At 50.9% G+C, this 18,842-nt stretch overlaps 1 protein-coding gene across 1 annotated transcript; it reads right to left on the minus strand.

Annotated features, from left to right (window-relative positions):
- Nucleotides 1–13,904: 13,904 nt before the first annotated feature.
- Nucleotides 13,905–16,060, minus strand: ANKRD33 (ankyrin repeat domain 33). Its single transcript, XM_010596723.2, has 4 exons — nt 15,899–16,060; nt 15,599–15,739; nt 14,203–14,592; nt 13,905–14,008 (listed from the first exon to the last, which is right to left on the minus strand). Exons 1-4 carry the CDS (start codon nt 16,017–16,019, stop codon nt 13,905–13,907), a joined length of 756 nt encoding a protein of 251 aa, XP_010595025.1. The 5' UTR covers nt 16,020–16,060.
- Between the last annotated feature and the right edge of the window lie 2,782 nt (nt 16,061–18,842).

Genomic DNA, 18,842 nt, shown 5'->3' on the forward strand with positions numbered 1-18,842 from the left:
AAGGCTTAGATTTCCTCATATGTAAAATGAGAATAATAACAGTGCTTATCTGATAGGTATATTGGTTGTATAATTATTTAGCAGAGCATTAAGTGGTATATAAAAAAAAAATAAGCACTTAATAAATGTTACAAAAAGCCCAACCCTGCCTCTTGCACCATTCATGGTGCTTTGGACAAGTTCTTCAAGCCTGAGTCTGTTTCTTCTTCTGTACATGGGCACAATAACGCTTCTTCTGCTAGGTTGTTGCCGGGATTACATGAAAAATCCTGCAAATTCTCTGGAAGTGTCTACATAGCAAGTATACAATAGATGGTAGATGTTTTTAACAACCTGATGAGATGGCAGAACAGGTAAGATGAGAGGACAGGGTACTAGGACAGATGGGGGGGCAGTGAGGGATCAGAGCGGACAGAACCTGACTGAGACAGAACCAAAAAAAACCAAACCCAGTGCCGTTGAGTCAATTCTGACTCAAAGTGACCCTATAGGACAAAGTAGAACTGCCCCATAGAGTTTCCAAGGAGCACCTGGTGGATTAGAACTGCCGACCCTTTGGTTAGCAGCCATAGCACTTAACCACTAGGCCACCAGGGTTTCTGACTGAGACAGAAGCTGCCTATAAATAGAGGGTGAGAGCTAGTATCCACTATGCCCCTATCCTCTGAGAAGAAAAGGGGGTGGGCAGCCATCCCTTGGGTGGGCTGAAGAGCACTGGGCTTTAGGGCTGACTGAAAACCTAGGGTCCCAGCCTGAAGGGAAACAGGAATCCCCTTTGGCCTGGGTCCTGATGCAGGGTTGGGGGCAAGGCTTGTGGGATGGAGTTATGGTGTCAGAGTCTTTAACTAAGAACTGCAGGGGCTGGTCTGGAAAAGTGGGTTTCAAGGAAGAGGCTCAACGGCTGGAAGTGGACACTCATTGTCTGACCAGCCCAGCTGCCTGAAGGGGCACAGTACAGAGCAGGGGAGGCTACCAGCTTCAGGTCAGGACAAGCCTGGATTTTACAGAGCTAAAGGCTGGAGTAATAGGAATCTGGATTACACATGTTTAAGGTTCTCAGGGAGCCAGCCCTCGTGGTGCAGTGGTTAAGAGCTTGGCTGCAAACCAAAAGGTCGGCAGCTCAAGTTCACCAGCCACTCCTTGGAAACACTACGGGGCAGTTCTGCGTTGTCCTATAGGGCTGCTGTGAGTTGGAATTGACCCGAAGGCAATGGATTTGGTTTTTTTGTAAGGTTCTCAGAGGAGTCCCTGGGTGGTGTAAAGAGACAACACCCTGGATTGTTAACCAACAGGTTGGAGGTTCAAGTCTACCCAGAGGCACTTTGGAAGAAAGGCCTGGTGATCTACTTCTGAAAATTCAGCCATTGAAAACCCTATGGAGGTATATTCTCAACAACAACAAAAAAAATAAAATGAATTTTTCAGAAAAAGAAAGAGTGGAAGGAAGAAAACCTTATGGAGCACATTTACACTCTGGCAGCATAGGGTTCCCATGAGTCAGAATCTACTTAATGGCAACTGTTGTTTTTTGTATTGTTTTTACGGTTCTCAGAATTGGGACATGAATACTGGAGTTGAGATCACGAAGATAATAAATGCGTTCATTATTTACAGTAGCTTAAAAGAACAGGAATCCTTCAGCCCATTTTATGGATGAGGACAGAAGAACAGAGAAGTTAAGTGACTGGCCCCAGGTCACCCCTCAGAAGCTGGAATGTGAAGCCAGGTTTTCTAATTTCCAGTCCGGATTCCGTCCAGGACGCTCCTAGCCTCAGGTGGGTAGTGGGCTGATGTGCTGGGAGAGGGAGGGAGCGGCTTGCGTTCCTGGCGAGCTGGGATCTACCCTATGGCGACCTCTCGGAAGGGGTCTCTGGGATCCACCCGATGGACGGGCCCATTCGGGGAGGGGGTCAGGCTACCCCCCACTCGGCCCCGCCCCGCGGATCTATACTCACCTCTGGGCCTGCGCAGCGGTTGGCGAGCGCAGACCTGCAGCAGGCGAGGGCCACCTCTCTCCTCCGAGGCGGCCGCGATCGCTGTCGCACGGAGAGCGCTGGACGGCTGGCCAGGGTCCGGGTGCGGCCGGGGACGGGGATGGGGCCGGGGAGGGGCTCGTTCGGCGCGGCCGGCGCGGCGGCCTCCCGGGACTGGGAAGGGGGCCGGAGCAAAAATGTTTCTTATTCCAGCGTCTTCCTGCCTGGCCCGGCTCCACCACTCCCTCCTAATAAACTGTTTCCTATTGCCCAGCTTGCTGACGGCCGCCCGCTCTCCCTTCTTCGGGATTGCAGGGCCGACCCCTCCCCCGCGCCGCCCCTGGGACCCCTAAGGGCAGCCTCCCCAGCTCCAGGATCGCGGCCTGAGCCCCCTCCCAGAGCCTCCCACATCCGCCTCCCCGAGGGGGCGGGCCTTGGACTGGGGCCGCGGGGTCCCGTGGGGTCCGGGCCGGGAGCCGTGGGGGCCTGAGCCGAGAGGGGAGGCGTCTGGTGGCCCGGTAGGTGATGGAGGCGCCCCTTCAGCTCAGAGCCGGGGGATGAAGGAGCGACTTGAAGTCTGGGCGTCGGGAAAGGGGCACCGAGGCAAGGACACGTGGGGTGGGGGTGGGGAGAGTTGCCGGTCCCTCTCAGGGCCCTCTGCCCAGTAGGCTCAGAGCAGTTTGGGGCTGGCAGAGTCCGGATTAATTTTGCCTCCGCCCTCTCCCCGCGCGCAAGGACTTCCTACTGTGTTTGAATCCTTTAGCAGCCGCCTTGGGGCCCCTTCATCTCCTCCTGTCCCCTCCCTTCATCCACAGCCTACTCCCCGCTTGGCGCAGGAGTAAAAGGCCCAGATGGGGCGGCTCTGGGTTAGTGGTGTGGACGGTCTGAACCCCTCTGGGCCGCAGCGCTGGGGCAGGGATGCAACTCCCAACCAAGGGCGGCCAGAATGGCGGGAGCCGCTGAGAGCAGCCTTGGGCCGCCCTGTTTGAGACCGGCTCCCAGCTCCACCAAATGGAGGTGGGGACTGGAGCCTTTCTCAGAACACTTAGGAGACGGGCGCCAGGGAGAAGAGCAGAATGGGCTTCTTCCCCTGGCAGAAACTCTTCCTCTGAGGCCCCTGCACAGGTTCAGAGCTCTGACATTGTCTTGCTGTCCTCCAACCACTGTGAGCCCCCTGGAGTCTAGCCTCTTGGTTATCCCAAAGACTCAAGTCAGACTACCTACTTGGGAATGCAGGCTAGTTGCCTAAATTTAGACAAGTGACATCTCTCGTGCCTTAGTCCCCCACCTGCTAAATGGAAATTACAAACAGTGCCAGCCTCTTAGGGCTGTTTTAAGAATAAAGGGAAATGTGACTTATTTCAGTTCATAGCAAAAGTGCTGGCTGGCTGTGCCTGACATGGGGTAAACAAACAAAAACTGTTGTGGTGGAGTGGATTCCGACTCATGGCCACCCCATGTGTTACCAAGTAGAACTGAGTTCCATAGGGTTTTCTTGACTGTAATCTTTATGAAAGCAGATCCCCAGGCCTTTCTTCTGTGGTACCACTGGGCGAGTTTGAACCGGCAATCTTTAAGTCAGTAGCCAGGCACAAACCGTTTGCACCACCCAGGGACCTTTGACAGGGTTGTTGTCGTCTTTGCTAGTTGCCATCCAGTCCATTCTGACTCAGCAGCTCCATGTGCGCAGAGTACAACTGCTCCATAGGGTTTTCAAGACTGTGACCTTTTGGAAGCAGATCTCCAGGCCTCTGGGTGGGTTCAAAATGCCAGCCTTTAGGCAAGTAACAAGTGCTTAACTGCCATCCCATCTTCAATAAAAGTGTTAGTTAAATTAATGAATGAAAAGGCTGGGGAGGGAGTGGCTTCATAGCCAACTGAAAAAAGAAATGGGTATTGGGAATGGGAGCAGACCTCTAAGGTGTCTTGCTTGCATCTGTCAGTTGGGCCAAAGACCCTCACCCTCTGACAGGAATAGAGGCTGGGGGAGATGGTCAAAAACTCAGACTAGGCATCAGTTGTTGACTGACCTCACTTCCTCTGCTGAAACCCTCCCTATCCCCCACCCTGCAGCTGCTTCACAACTTGTTGTAAGCATTGCGAACTCCCAGAACCCGGCACGGCACATTCAGATTTCAGCGTTGGGACAGAGCTGTGTCCATCGGCCAATAGGAAGTACTATGGGATTACGGTATCTACTCTTTCAGATTATAACAGCCACTTGGGCACTCGATTAGCTGGAGAACTGGGAGTCTGGCGGCGCATCCATCTTTCATATCCCCTCTCCCCCTGCCCAGCCTTGGCTTCTGATAAACCTCTCCCTCCCCAAGCCCATGGATCTGGGAAGTAGGAGTGAGGGCTTCCCCAAAGGAAGCTTTCAGTCTGGGACACACAGTGAGGACAGAGACATGGAGGTGGACGAGAGAGTGGCTGATGAGAGTCTTTGGGGATGGGGGGCTGTTTATCTAGGACTCAGATAAACTAGAGTAAGGTTTGGGAGGAGGAAGGGAGGGCCCAATGTGGAAGGGCTACTACTCATCAATGCTGGAGTCTCCCCACGTCCCCAGAGCACTGAGCCCTCTGGACCCTGACTGGTGCTCTCTGAGGTTTATCTGAGCCCCCTGCCTTCCAAAGTACACAGAGAACCTGGAGGAGGCATCGGAGGAGGGACACAGAGTTGGAGAAAGTGCTGGGGACCCAGCCCAATGAGGAAAGGGAAAAGGAATTACAGCCTGTGTCCAAGTCTACAAGAATTAATTACTCAGAGGCACCAGCTGTTCCCCATATTCGGTGAGGACAGAACAAGATGAAACAGGCCCAAAGGACCAAGATTTAGATATGCAGAAGGGTTTCCCAGCAGTGCGGGAGACAGAGGCCCAGAGATCCTGGGAAGGGCGTGTGGGGTAAAACCTAAAGGAGAGTCTCACCTATGGAGGCAGGTGACCCGGAGTCCAGCAGGAAGATGGGAATGGAGATCTTGACCTCTCAGGCTCAGCTAGATAGAAGTATTGAGTTCAAGCAGTGCCCTTGACACCAGGGCAGGCCCGGTTTCACAAGCATACGATACAAACTGTACGGTTTAATGCTCTGCTACTGCCATCTCGAAATGGTTTAATAATCTGTGAACAAACGACTCAGCATTTTCATTTTGCACTGGGCTCCACAAATTATGTAGCTGGTTCAGCACCAGGGAGATTGGAGAAAAAAGCAAGGGAGGGAAATTAGCTGAGCTTTGCTCCACTTAAATCACAGAGAAGATTGAGATTAGACAATTTAGGGACTTTTCAAACATGAGAGCTAGGACAGGGTACCCTAGGAGGAAAAACCATGGGTCTCCTTTAGGGGCGAAATGGGGCAGGTACCCGTAAATTCCATTCATTCAATTATTCAACACAGGGGAGGGATTCTCAGTTTTGTGGGCTGGGTGGAGGTGGGGTTTTGCCTGGAGGAAGCGGGAGAGGAAATAACCTCTCTAGGTTTCCTCCAGCTCAAGGCAGAAGACCATGGCGGGGAGTAGGGATTGTGGGGTCTAGGTTCCAGGCCTGGATCACCTTTCTGGGCTTCAGTTTCCTCCTCTGTACACTGAGGGTTTACAGCAGATAATTCCAAGCTCCTTCCCAGCCTTGTATGATTTTCTTTAGCTCTAAGGTTCAGGAAATGACCTGGTACTTAGCCCGCCAATACAACTCAGGCAACAAAGGCTGTTTGGCTGGTGCCATGCTTTGGGGAGGGGGAGGGCACGGGGGTAGTCAGGGTTCTGCCCAGCACACAGGAAGAGACTGGCAGACAGAGGCCAGATTCCCAGACTTTGAGCCACCAAGTCATCTTCCTCTTCCTCTCCAGCTCCTCCAGGATCTTCCTTAGGTGGGTCTGTCCACTCTTTGGCCACTGTCAAGCCTTCAGGATGATTCATCTCAGGATGGAATCTCTTGGGGCAGGGATGGCATGCCAGGACAGGAGAGTCTCGTGATTAGATGGCGCCCACATGATGCACAGCAGGTGGGTTGGTGTGGAGATGGGCTCTGTGGAGAAACTACTCCACAGCTGTCTCTTCCCTGCCAGTCCTACAACCTCGGAGTTGCCCCTCCCAGAGGTTCTAACTCTCGCCCACCAAACTCTGGCCTTGCCACTGGAGATGGAGGGAAGTTAGTGGAAAGAACCCAAGCTTGGAGTTAGAATACCTCTGTGTTAGCCTCCGTTTCCATACCTGTAAGAAACCAATTGTCATCAAGTCACAACTCATGGCAACTGCATGCATGTCAGAGTAGAACTGTGCTCCACAGGGTTTCCAATGGCTGGTTTTTCAGAAGTAAATTGTCAGGCCTTTCTTCTGAGGTGCCTCTGGGTGGACTCAAACCTCCAACCTTTCAGTTAGCAGCTGACCGTGTTAATAATTCCTTCTCTACCACATTCTTAGACTAAAAGCAAAATATGCGTGAAAATCCTTTATGAGCTGTAAAACCCACACAGATAATTCGGTTTGTTTTGAGGGAGGGAGGTGGAACTGTGGGGTAGGAGACAACACTGTAGCAGGGGTCAGGAGACCTGAGGTTTGTCTTTGTGACCATGGGCCTCAATTTCTTTACCTGTTCAAAGACGAGTAATAAGTATTGCCTGTTCTTCTAGTAGCTATCTGTCTTAGTTATCTAGTGCTGCTATAACAGAACTATCACAAATGGATGGCTTTAACAAACAAATTTATTTTCTCACGGTTTAGGAGGCTAGAAGTCGGAATTCAGAGCACTGGCTCAAGGGGAAGCCTTTCTCTCTGTGGACTCTGGAGGAAAGGCTTTGTCTCTTCAGCTTTGCTTCCTGGTTCCTTGGAGATCTCTGTGTCTTGGCATCTATTTTACCCCATTGCTCCTCTGCTGGCTTGTTTAATCTCTTTTTGTATTTCAAAGAGATTGGCTCAAGATCCTTCCGCATTAACGTAGGAAAGAACCCACTCAGAAATGGGATTGTAACCACAGGCATAGAGGTTAGGATTTACAACATGTATTTTGGCGGGGGTGGGGGGGGCCTGGTGGCATAGTGGTTAAGCGCTACGGCTGCTAACCAGTTCGAATTCTGCTAACTAGTTCGAATTCGCCAGGAGCTCCTTGGAAACTATGGGGTAGTTCTAGTCTGTCCTATAGGGTCGCTATGAGTCGGAATCGACTCGATGGCACTGCGTTTTTTTTTTAATTTTGGGGGGACATAATTCAATCCATAACTTTATCTGAGGGGTTATTATAAAGATGAATGTACGGCTCCTGGAGAAAACTTTGACCTATAAGGCAGCCATTTCGAAAAAAATTAAAGAAATTCTGAATAAGGAAGGGGTAAAATAAATACAGTAGCCCCCCCTTATCCACCAGAGATATGCTCCAAGACCTCTGTGGATGCCTGAAACCGCGAATAGTGCCGAACCCTATGTACTATGTTTTGACCTATACATACATACCTATGACAAAGTTTTATTTACAATTGGGCCCAATAAGAGGTTAACAACAATAACTAATAATAAAATAGAACAATTATAACAATGAAGTTATGTGACTGTGGTCCCTGGGCGGGATGAAGCGGGAAGGCGCGAGATTGCATCACACTACTTGTTTGACATTTTTGGACTGAGGTTGAACCCGGTAACTGAAACCTCCTAAAGCGAAGAGTTTAGAGCAAGAAGCAACTATTCCTACTCCCAGATCCCTTGCTGAGGGCAACCCCCTTCTGAAAGTTTCTGTTTTTAGTTCCTCTGGCATTTACTTCAGTAACTCGAAATAACATGTTTACGCTACTATCTCCAGATTTAAAAGCTTCAGGCCTTATTTAAGAGTGCCAGGATTTAGGTCATTCAGATTCTCTCCCTCTTGATTATTGATCATCATATTATTGTTTTGTAATTTTAAATAATATACTCAAAGCTTTAGTTCCTGTTCTGTCTGTATTCACTAAGCGGAACCCTCACCCTTCCCTAGAGCTGCAATTTGGATGCAGTAAAGGACACCCCTGCCCCCACCATCTTGTGAATTCCAACTTATAGTGAGCCTGTACAGGGTAGGACTGCCTTATAGGGCTTCCAAGGCTATAATCTCTGTGGAAGCAAACTGCCACATCTTTCTCCCGTGCAGCAGCTTGTGGGTTCAACCACCAACCTTTCAGTTAGCAGCAAAGCTCTTTAATCATGGCACTTGGTACCAAAACAAACAAACCAACCCAACACTATTGAGTAAATTGCAACTTAGCAACCCTATAGGTTGCTAAGAGTAGAACTGCTCCATAGGGTTTCCAAGGAGCAACTGGTGGGTACAAACTGCTGACCTTTTGGTTAGCGGCCGAACACTTAACCGCTGTGCCTCTAGGGCCCTGCAAGACATGTCAAATAACTAAGGTAGGTAACAATCTTGTTATTTGTGGTGTTGAGTTGAAATTCATGACAGTTGAGATGGCTTGGGGACCTCGTTGAGCATTTACTATTGCCCAGAAATTTCTAGAGGCATCAAGACTTTCTCCCACTCTAAAGAGAAATAAGGTCTGTGTTTGCTTGGGCGAGGGGGGGGCAGAGTTGGCTGGAAAGGGGGTAGGGGCCTGGCAGGCTCTTGGGTGGAGCTGAAGGGACCTTTGCTGGCCCAGGGAGAGAGTCTAAGGGATTAAGGTGACCATCCCCACTAGGAAGGGCTTGATATTTGAACAAGAAGGGTTTGCTCAGGATTTAAGAGTGGGTATTGCCCTGGCTGGGAAAGAAATTTTTTGAAAGAGAGGGCTGAATGGCTGGGCTAGGCCAGAGGCCAGCGGAATTTCCTTCAGCTCCAGCCACTGGGGTGGGTGGAACCGGATTGTTCACACTGGACGCAGGAATCTGCCTTTGTTTCCAGCTGGAGGGGAAATGCCATAAATCCTGCCCCTTTCCCACCCCTCCAGCATCCGTGCCCAGGCTCTGCCCTTCCCAGCACCACAGGGCCTGTAACTGATGGCCCTCAGGCCAGGTCTTGTGTCTGGGACTGCCCTCATCTGCAGCCCCTGCCCATTATTCTCCCAGTGTAGATCACTGGCACAGATGCAGGAAATGGGGGCCAAGGGCTATCCAAGCTGATTGGGAGTAAATAGCCACAAAGCAGAAACTGAGTGATCCATCAGAGCAGAAAGGATAGGAGGAGGGCTGCTGTCTAGGAAACCCGGGGCTGGGGGGGGCCTGTCCTTGTCTTTTCTTTTGTCAGTGAGTCTGTACATTTGTATACCTGTGTGGCAGGTGTGTTTATGTGTGTTTGCATGTGTGACATCTCTGCGTGCAGCTGGAAGTTTGTGTGTCCTCCTGTGCCTGTGAGGCTGAAGGTCCCTGTTGGACCTGGGCGTCTGCGTGTCTGCATGTGACATTGCTTGTGTGTGACTGTGTGGTTGAGGTTTCAGAGTCCTTCTGACCATCTGGAGCAGCATCCGCAGAGCTCAGGAGTTGAGAGGAGTGGGTTGAGGGAGGCCCAGGTCCTGTCCTCAAGTTTTCCCTTCCACCTGATGTCTTCCTTAACTGTAAAAAGCCATGGTTCCTCTGAGGGAAAGGAAAGAAGTGAGCAGGTCTAAACTCTGGCATGAACCTGGCCAGGTGGGATGCTCAGTGCAGCTAGGTGAGATCTGACAGGAGAAAGTCCTGAGAGGCGAGTGGGAAGTATGAAACAGGGGTGCTGTGGGCCTGGTGGTTGGTGCAGTGGACCAACCCTCTGGAAAATTTGCCTGCTAGAGAGGACGGAATCCTGTCCAGGGGCCTCATAGACCAATGGGTCCCTACCTGTCCTTCTGATCTCCCCACATATATGTGCTCCCTTGCCTCCTCCTGACTCAGCAGGGGTTTCCTGGGGTGATTCTGACTCATAGTGACCCTGTAGCAACCCTGGGGCATGCCCTGGAATAACCGGGGGTGCTGCCCCAGCTGGAGCAGCCCTGAGAGAAGGGAGATGATAAAGGCCCCTGTGAGCATCCCAGAACTTGGTGGAGCCTGAACTCAGTTCTTTTCTGTGCACATTTATTGGGGCTTCTATGGGCCAGGTGTTGAGTTAGGGGCTAGGGATGCAGACACGGTCTCTGCTGACACGGAGTGAGGGTAGGATTCCCAAGGAGTCCTTTCTGGCAACTCAACGAGCCTGGATGATGTTCCAGTCTGCATCAGGACAGTCAACCACACGGTCTCCTCTGCGGAAGCCCCCAGTCTACCAGGGCCGGGGGTGAATGCACACATGGGGATGAGGTTGGCAGTCATCCTTGCTGTGGTGATGGGGTGGGCTAGAATTGTGTCTGGAGTGAGAGAAGAGCTGTGTGGGAGCTGATCTGGGGCTGGCATGTGTTTGCATCCCAGGGGCCACAAGAATAATATCCTAGAATCACAGATGAAGTCATGGGGTCCCAAGGACACATGTACTGACAAAGCTGCACTCTTGGTCATTTGTTTGCCCGCTGCCACAGAGCGCCGAGCGTGGGCCAGGCAGTGCTCAATGTTTACTCCTCACAGCTACCCTGAGAAGTAGCTATTATATATTATCACCACTTGATGTTATAAATGAGGAGGCCGAGGCTGGGAGGGGTCCCTGATCACGTAGATAAGGGGCAGGGCCAGGTTTCAAACCCAGGTCTATCAGGCTCTAAAGCTCGGTAGCAGGGCGGCTTTGCAGGGCGCTTCGTTGTGGCCTGTGTTCTACACAGCCAGGGGCCTTGCCGTGGGTTTTTTGGCCTCTGCTGTCAGAAACCTCAGTTTGGAAGCCTCAGGAGCTTCAGGGCTGGGTGCAGGGAAGCTCGGATGTCAGTGGAGAGGCTGGCCATGGCAGGCACAGGCAGAGCAGCAGGGCCCCAGGGAGGCCTCTTTGCCCTTCGATCAGCCTGAATGGCCTTTGGGAGGAGGAGGAAAGGCTACAGTCAGGAGCTGTTAGAGGATTAGGGAGAAACCGCTTGGCCTGGGAGGAGGAATTGCTAGAGATGACTCTCACTGCTCCTGGAGATGACCAGGCATGGAGGTGGGTCTTCTCCAAGGCCGAGAGGCTCCCCCTGCTGGAAATATTCTCCAACGAGAGACTCAGGAGTTACTGCCCATTCATCCACCCAGCCCAGATCCACCCCAGCCTGGACAGTGGAGTGAGGAAAAGAACCACAGAGGGCTAGTTCTCCAGCCCTGAAGATGCCGTGGTCACTCCTGGACCCTTGTAGAGCTCAAACAGGTTGGAGGTGGAAGACAGAGGCTCAGACAATCAGGGAGACCCCCTGCTGTGGGCAGAGGCAAGTGCTGCAGTGGGAAGAACAGAGGCTTTGCTCTCACAGGCCTGGGCTCCAAACTCTACTTTGCACTTACCTGCTGGTGACCTTGGGCAAATCGCTTAACCTTCATAGCCTCAGTTTCCTCAACTGTAAAATTGGAATATTGTGGGAATTAAAGAAGGTAATAATGAAGCCAGTGCTAAGGGCTGCATTATCGCACTTAATTCTCACAACCTGTCCTGAAATCTGTTGCTTTAGAGTTGATTCCAACTCATAGAGACCCTACAGAACAGAGTAGAACTGCCCCATAGGGTTTCCAAGGAGCAGGTGGTGAATTTGAATTGCCGACCTTTTGGTTAGCAGCCAAGCTCTTAACCGCTGAGCCACAAGTGCACCAATTCTCACAACAACCCTATGGAAAGCATGCTGTTATACCTCCTAGAACTCTACGCATGAGAACTCCTAGGCTCAGAAAGGCTACATAACTAGCCCAAGGTCACGGGTCGACTCCCAGGCCAAAAGACGTAACCACCATGCTGTACGTACGGAGCCTGTACATGAAGTTTCTTTCTCTGTCTGAGGTGCCCAATGCCAGGCTGGTTTTCTATGTTTTGATTTCCACAATGGGTAGGGAGCAGAGAAGTCTAGCTCCACCTCTGAGGCTCTGAAGCAGCTCAATCAAACTAGTTCCCCAGGGCCCTTCAGTAATACCTCACCTCTTGATAGCACTTTACAGTTTATAGAGCCCTTTCACCCATACTATCTAATGGATCCTTCCACTAACCCTGTTTTCTCCATTTAATAGATGAAAAAACTGAGGCAAGAGAAACTTTAGTGCTTTATTCAGGGTCATACAGGTAGGAAATGGCGAAGTTATCCTTGAACCCATTCCACTCTCTCACGGTTGCCTTCAGAGTCCTCGAAGATAAATCACACACTATCTAACCCTGTTAGTCATTTTCACCTCAAATTTCCCCTATTCAAAGAGCAGATTTATTCTTTTAAAATGATATATATATATGATTAAAAAGTCAACACACCTGTGCAAAAAATTCCAAGTAATTTATGTAGCTACTTTATCCTTAAGGGGGTGATACATAACTCCCCCTCTTTAAAGGCTTTATATAGTGACTTCCTTCCAAAGAATACAGTATTAAAAGGGGGGAAAAAGAGTAACTTTACAGTAGAGAAATTCAACAGACACTAGCTCAGTCAGGAGATCAAAGTCAACCTCAACTTGCTAGCTGTGTGACCCTGGGCAATTTTCTTAACCTCTCTGTGCCTCTTGTCCTCAAAAAGATAAAATCACGATAGAACTATTGGGAGGGTTAGATGTTGTTAATATATACAGTAAGCACCTTGTAAGTGGTTGCTATTATTATTATGAATATATAAGCAAATATATTATTTCAAGCAAATATATTTGTGTAACAAATATGTTGAGGAAAAAATCCCCGAAACTTGTAAATAAGGCAAAAATAGTTACCACCGGCTAATAATCCTGTCCATGGGTCACCTAGGGGAAGGTAACATACTATTTGCTATTGATTAAGGCCCAGGCTCTATAAAGTAAGACATTAATTTGTAGGAGATCGATAAATTGCAAATTATTTTTGTCTGGTAGAAAAAGAAACAATTGTAATTTTATTGGTAGGTAGGAATTAACTTTTTTTGCATCTCATTTTGCAATCTTATTCTAGCATTCTTTTTTCCACTGACTTTAAACACAGTTTTTCATCTGATCCTTCTTACTGGTTCCTTTAATAAGTAATTAAATAGATCTAGGTGCTCACTCTACATTTGTATTCCAAAAAAACCAAACTCATTGCTGTTGGGGGGATTCCAACTCAGAGCAACCTTATAAGACAGATTAGAACTGCCCCATAGGGTTTCCAGGGAGAGCCTGGTAGATCTGAACTGCTGACCTTTTGGTTAGCAGCGAACTCTTAACCACTACACCACCAGGGTTTCCCAACATTTGTATAAGTCATGTTTTATCTTTTTGAAAATTACACTTTGACAAATAGTAGCATGTCACACACACTGTTCCACCCTTTGGTTATTTTCATTTAATACATCTTAAAGACAGTTTCATATCAGAACATAAAGAGCTTCCTTCATCAATCCAGCCAGGCCCTTCTTTTTTTTTTTTTTTAATTTTTATTGTGCTTTAAGTGAAAGTTTACAAATCAAGTCAGTCTCTCACATAAAAACTTATATATACCCTGCTACGTACTTCCAATTGTTCTCCCCCTAGTGAGACAGCCTGCTCCCTCCCTCCACTCTCTGTTTTCGTGTCCATTTCACCAGCTTCTAACCCCCCTCTACCCTCTCATCTCCCCTCCAGACAGGAGATGCCAACATAGTCTCAGGTGTCCACCTGATCCAAGAAGCTCGCTCCTCACCAGCATCCCTCTCCATCCCATTGTCCTGTCCAATCCCTGTCTGAAGAGTTGGCTTTGGGAATGGTTCCTGTCCTGGGCCAACAGAAGGTCTGGAGGCCATGACCACCAGGGTCCTTCCAGCCAGGCCCCTCTTGATAGACACTCAAGTTGTTTCAACTGTTTACTGTTGAAAGCAATACTGCAATGAATAATCAGATTTATTTAGGCTGGGAAGGCAGAAGGATGCTCTAGGAAGGACAGGAACCTAAGAGAAGGGGCCTGAGAACCTGCTGCCAGCCCAGCCTAGCCCATCTTCTCAAGGCTCTGTGCACACCTAGCCTCCTCCTGTTGCCTCCTCCTCTCCATCCTGAGCTCCTGGTAGCGCCAGACAGGAAGTGCCAGGCTGCGATGCCCTGCAGGCTTGGGCTCCTGCTTGCTCTGGCTGAAGGTTGAGGGCACCTTAGACAGGAGGATTCTGGGAGCTTGGGGCCTGGGGCTGCTACTGTCCCTGGGCCACAGCCACTGAGGGCACAGGCTCAACATGCCCTGAGGACTCTGGTAGGGGATGAGGACCCGGGGACTAGAGACTACTGGGGAGGACTGGGGGGCCAGGGGAGGGGGCGGGGCAGTGCCTAGCAGCTCTGGCACGGACACACTTCGGGTGCCCAGTGCAGGTGGGCAGTCAGGGCACAGGGTACGGCAGGCAGTGGTGAGGAAGGGACTGGCCAGGCTGGTTGTGATGGTCACGAGGTGGTCCAGGACACCCCCCTCCTGAGGAGACTGGGAGAAGGGTAGGCTCAGCGTGGCCTGCAGTCGCTCTAACAGGGACGGGGCAGTCTGGGCCTGGGCCACGAGCTTGGGCAAGGCTGGCCACTCAGGCTGGTAATGCTGGCTGAGCTGCTCGACTCGGGGCCGCCGCAGCAGCTGCCGGATCCTCCGCACTGTGCTGAAGCTGTCGGTCAGCACTGCCAACTCCAGGGCTGTCTTGCCCCGAGCAGGGTCCACTGCTGTCAGGTCAGCACCTGGGAGGGGGTATAGGAGTGGCACCGGGTGGGACCGGGATTGGCGATGTGTGGAAAGACAGATTCTATAGCAGAAGGACTGAGTTGGGTTAGATTCACAACAATAGAGTCCCATCCTGTTGAAGCTGGAATCCAGGAGGCCAGTACTGCAACCTCCTATTTAAGAGGTGAAGACACTGAAGCCCACAGAGGGAAAAAGACTTCAGAGAGATCTTTTGGTGGGTCTCCAAACCTGGAGCAGAGTAGGGGCCTCCTGAGTCCAAGGAAATGACCTGAGGGGTGGTGTGAGGGTCACCTGGGACTGGGCGAGGTCCAGGTTGCGCCCCTTGGGGAAGGTGGAGGGTTTCTGTGGGTTCCCTTTTCTGGTTCTCTTCATCACCACACCCCTCTAATCCTGGGGTGGGGGCTGGAGCTCCTCTCTTCTCACCCAGACCCAGTCTGGTGGGGCAGGGAAGGGAAAAGCTGGAGGTGGGGGTCCCCCAGAGTGACCAGCAGAGGGTGGCCCCACCTAAGGGAATAATGAGGGCCTGCAACTCCACGGATAGTGTGGACCTCATCCCAAGGTCACACACCTTGACTACACATCACTGTGTCCCCTGGAACCCTGACTTGTCAGAGCTGGAGGTCACCCCCGAGAAGGCCAACATCCTCATGACTGACACTGGTAAGGCCCAGTGAGGAAGCCATCTTCCCAAGGTCACTGTTAGTGTCAGGACTAGAACCCGAGAGTCAGGCTCCAGATACTAACACTTTTTGTTTTAGGTTTCCCAGTTGGTCAAGGTTATCCTCCCAAGCTTTCCTTTCTGGGACTGTGATTCGCTATATAAATAGAGCTCCCAATGACTGGACTTTGTTGATTGTGAGAAGCCTAAATCACACTCCCCTCCTCCAGGAAGTCAGCCTAGATTGTCACCTGATCCTCTGTCTCCTCCCCTCACCTCTCTACAACTATGACAGTTGACCTAGTATCCAGGAAAGGGACTGGAGGTCACACATCCCCACGCACCTGCCATGAGGAGGGCAGCCACACACTCAGCGTGGTCTCGCATGGCGGCCTTCATCAGAGCCGTGAGCCCCCGCTGGTCCCGGCGCTCCAGGTCCAGGCCCGCATAGTAGTTGAGCAGGAGACTCACCAGGGGCATGTGGCCTGCTGGGCACCGAGGGCGGGACATGACCCTCCTGGGAAAGAGAGTGGTGAAGCCCCCAACTCACCTTCCACCAAGCCTGGGGTGGGAGAGCATCAGGAAAATGGCGTGAGGCTGTGGCCCTGGCTGGGTAGGGGTGGTGAGGGTCAGCAGCCTCATACCTGCTTGGACAGCCAGCATGAGGGCTGTGTCCCCTTCTTTGTCCTGCTGGTTCACATCGAGGAAAGGGCAGTGGCTGAGCAGGGCCACAACACTCCCAAAGCCGCGGTAGCAGGCGACCATGAGGCCTGTCTGGGGGGTGGGGAAGCTCAGACCCTGTGCTTGCTCCTGGGATATCCCTGGGGTCCCCTGTGCCTTCCAAGCCCATATCCACTCCAGCCCCTGTGAAGGCCCACTCTCACTCACTCCCTTCCCCAGAGGGCCGGACAGTGGGTGTTGACCCTAGAACTCTCCCAAGGAGTCAGATCAGGATGGTCTGCTGGGACACAAAGCTGCCCCCAGCTGTCCTGGGAAACACTGGAGATAGCTCACCCGCCCATTGCTGTCCACCTGGGTAGCCTCCTCTGGGGAGATCCCACCATCCAGCAAGGCTTGGAGCTGGGCAGGGTCATTATGGGCACAGGCCCGGTACAGGGCCCCCAGCCTGCAGCCTGAGGCAGGAGTCTCATTGTCTGTGCAGGACAGGGCCTCAGACACTGCCAGCCCTCCCCTCTGCAAGGGCTGTTCTTCCTCTTCCAGCCTGGGGACAAGAAGGCTTGTGGCCCCTCCTCATGCAGCAGGCATCTACAATACAGAACAGAGGGGAGAGCGTCTCTCTGGGCCCCAGGGAGAGGTTCTGACAGCTTCTAATAGCCCAGCCCTTCCCCAGGAGCCCTGGTGGCACAGTGGTTAAAGCCGGTAGTTCAAACGCACCAGCTGCTCTGCAGGAGAAAGATGTGGTGGTCTGATTCTGTAAAGATTTTTGGCCTTGGAAACTCGATGGAACAGTTCTACTCTGCCCGTAAGGTCACTGTGAGTCAGAATCAACTCCACTGCAACTGGTTTGAGTTTTTTTGGTTCTTGCCCCAGGGATAGCCTTTTCCTGGTGGGGTATCTCTCCCCATCCACCATGAGAAAGGACAAGCTGTGGCTGGGGAGGCAGAGGGGCAGGAGACTTAAGAGGGCAGGGAAAGTCCACTCTGTAAGTCAGGAGCCCAAGGAGATTCAGAAATAGTTCTTTGTCTTCTCTTCCCTACTGGACCTTACCTGGGGCCTGGAAGGTCCCTGTGAGGCCCTCCTTGCTGGGCCACAGCCTGGTCCCCTAGCACCCACCAGGCCCTTCAGAGCACACTCACCTGGTATCTGGAGTGGCCTGTCCAGGAAGAATGCAGGTACCAGATGGCAGACTTAGGAGAGAGCTGTAGCAAACACCTTTGAGCTGAGCTGGATCAAGCCAAGATAGAAAGGGATTGGGGGGCCAGGCGGGGGCAGTGCCCTTCTTTCTGGAGCTGACCAAGACCCGCCAAAATCCTGCCCAGAGTAGGCCAAGTTAGGCCAGCTCCTCCCTCCTGGGGTGGTTCGGAAAAGAAGACTTTGATCTCCCCTAATGCATTCACAGTCAGCTGCTACGCCCAGAAACAGACCCTTAGGCGAGGGAGGGGTTATAGGGTCTTTGGACCCAGCTCCGAACACCTGAAGTCCTCTCTCTGGTGGAGCAGGGCTTGGTGAGCGTGAGCGTGGTGGTGGAGAGAGGGTACGAGAGAGCAGACATTTCACTAAATAGGACTGAGACTCTCAGAACCACTGTGGGTAAGGGGTCCTCCATATTTCTTTTCTTTTTTTTTACATTCTGGGGAAATTAAAGCATAAAGAATTGCCAAATTAGGAGTGGAGAAATTAGATATATTAAATTTAATGGAATTAGTTTTGGGCCTCAGATGTGGAGAATTAAGCCAATCATATCCACTCCCCTCCCAACCCTGTTTATATGACTTCTACCGTCAGACTATACAAGACCTCTCCCTTGTTTTATTTTTCTTTATTTAGTTTTTCTCTTTCATTCCTGATCTCCACACCCCATTCTCCTTTTCTTTTCCTTCATCATTGGTACCTATCTGTCCTTGAAATTGTACATTTCATTGAGAAATGTAGTGTTGATTTGTATATGTGTTTTTAGCTTGTTAGCTGCAGTCAAGTAGCCCCTGACTGAGGACAACCTCGTGTACAACCAGTCTTAGTCAGAGGCCCCACTGGAAACCTGTTAATCATCATAACAATGTGCAAGCTTCCACTGACAGATGGGTGGTGGCTGTGCACGCGGTGCATGGGCCGGGAATCGAACCCCTGTCTCCCACCTGGAAAATGGGAATTCTACCACTGAACCACACTGCTTACAGCTTATAAATTGTGCTATAGAGTTTATTCTATTTACTTTTTCACCCTAGGCTGTGTTGATTCATGTACATTGTCTCAGTTAGGAGTGCATAAGCAAAAGCTGACCCTCCTGGTGTGGTGGTTACCACAGACTGGCTGCTCAGCCTCAGTCCCAAACCCCTTTCAGTCTGTCTTCTAAACTGCAGAAGCTGGAAAACTACAACTGCATTTCCCAGATCCTCTTCAGCTGGGGATCTGTAATTCAGGTTCTGCCAAACAGATATTCTTATTAAAAAGAAAAACCAAACCCAGTGCCGAACTCCGGCTCATAGCAACCCTATAGGACAGAGTAAAACTGCCTCATAGAGTTTCCAAGGAGCACCTGGCAGATTCGAACTGCCATCCCTTTGGTTAGCAGCCGTAGCACTTAATCACTACGCCACCAGGGTTTCCCAGATATTCTTATGCAAGATACAAATTTGGAACAATGTTAACTCTCATGGAACATCTGTTTTGCTGTCACAGATCATGACAAAAGCAGTGGGACTCTATGGTCATCCGCTTCCTGTAATAGTAACTGTTGTTTTCCCAATCACAAGCAGAGGTCATGTGATTCTCAAAGCTGGAAGTTGTTTCTGGACCTAGAGTCTGCTTCGCCATCCCTTTCTGTTTAAACTAGCCAAAATTTGTTTCTGTTGTCTGCAGTTGAACCCTAACTGATTCAAGGGGCTTACTTCTCACACAAGTTAATAA

The sequence above is a fragment of the Loxodonta africana genome, chromosome 4, assembly GCF_030014295.1.
Source record: "Loxodonta africana isolate mLoxAfr1 chromosome 4, mLoxAfr1.hap2, whole genome shotgun sequence".
In the NCBI taxonomy this organism is placed as follows: domain Eukaryota; kingdom Metazoa; phylum Chordata; class Mammalia; order Proboscidea; family Elephantidae; genus Loxodonta; species Loxodonta africana.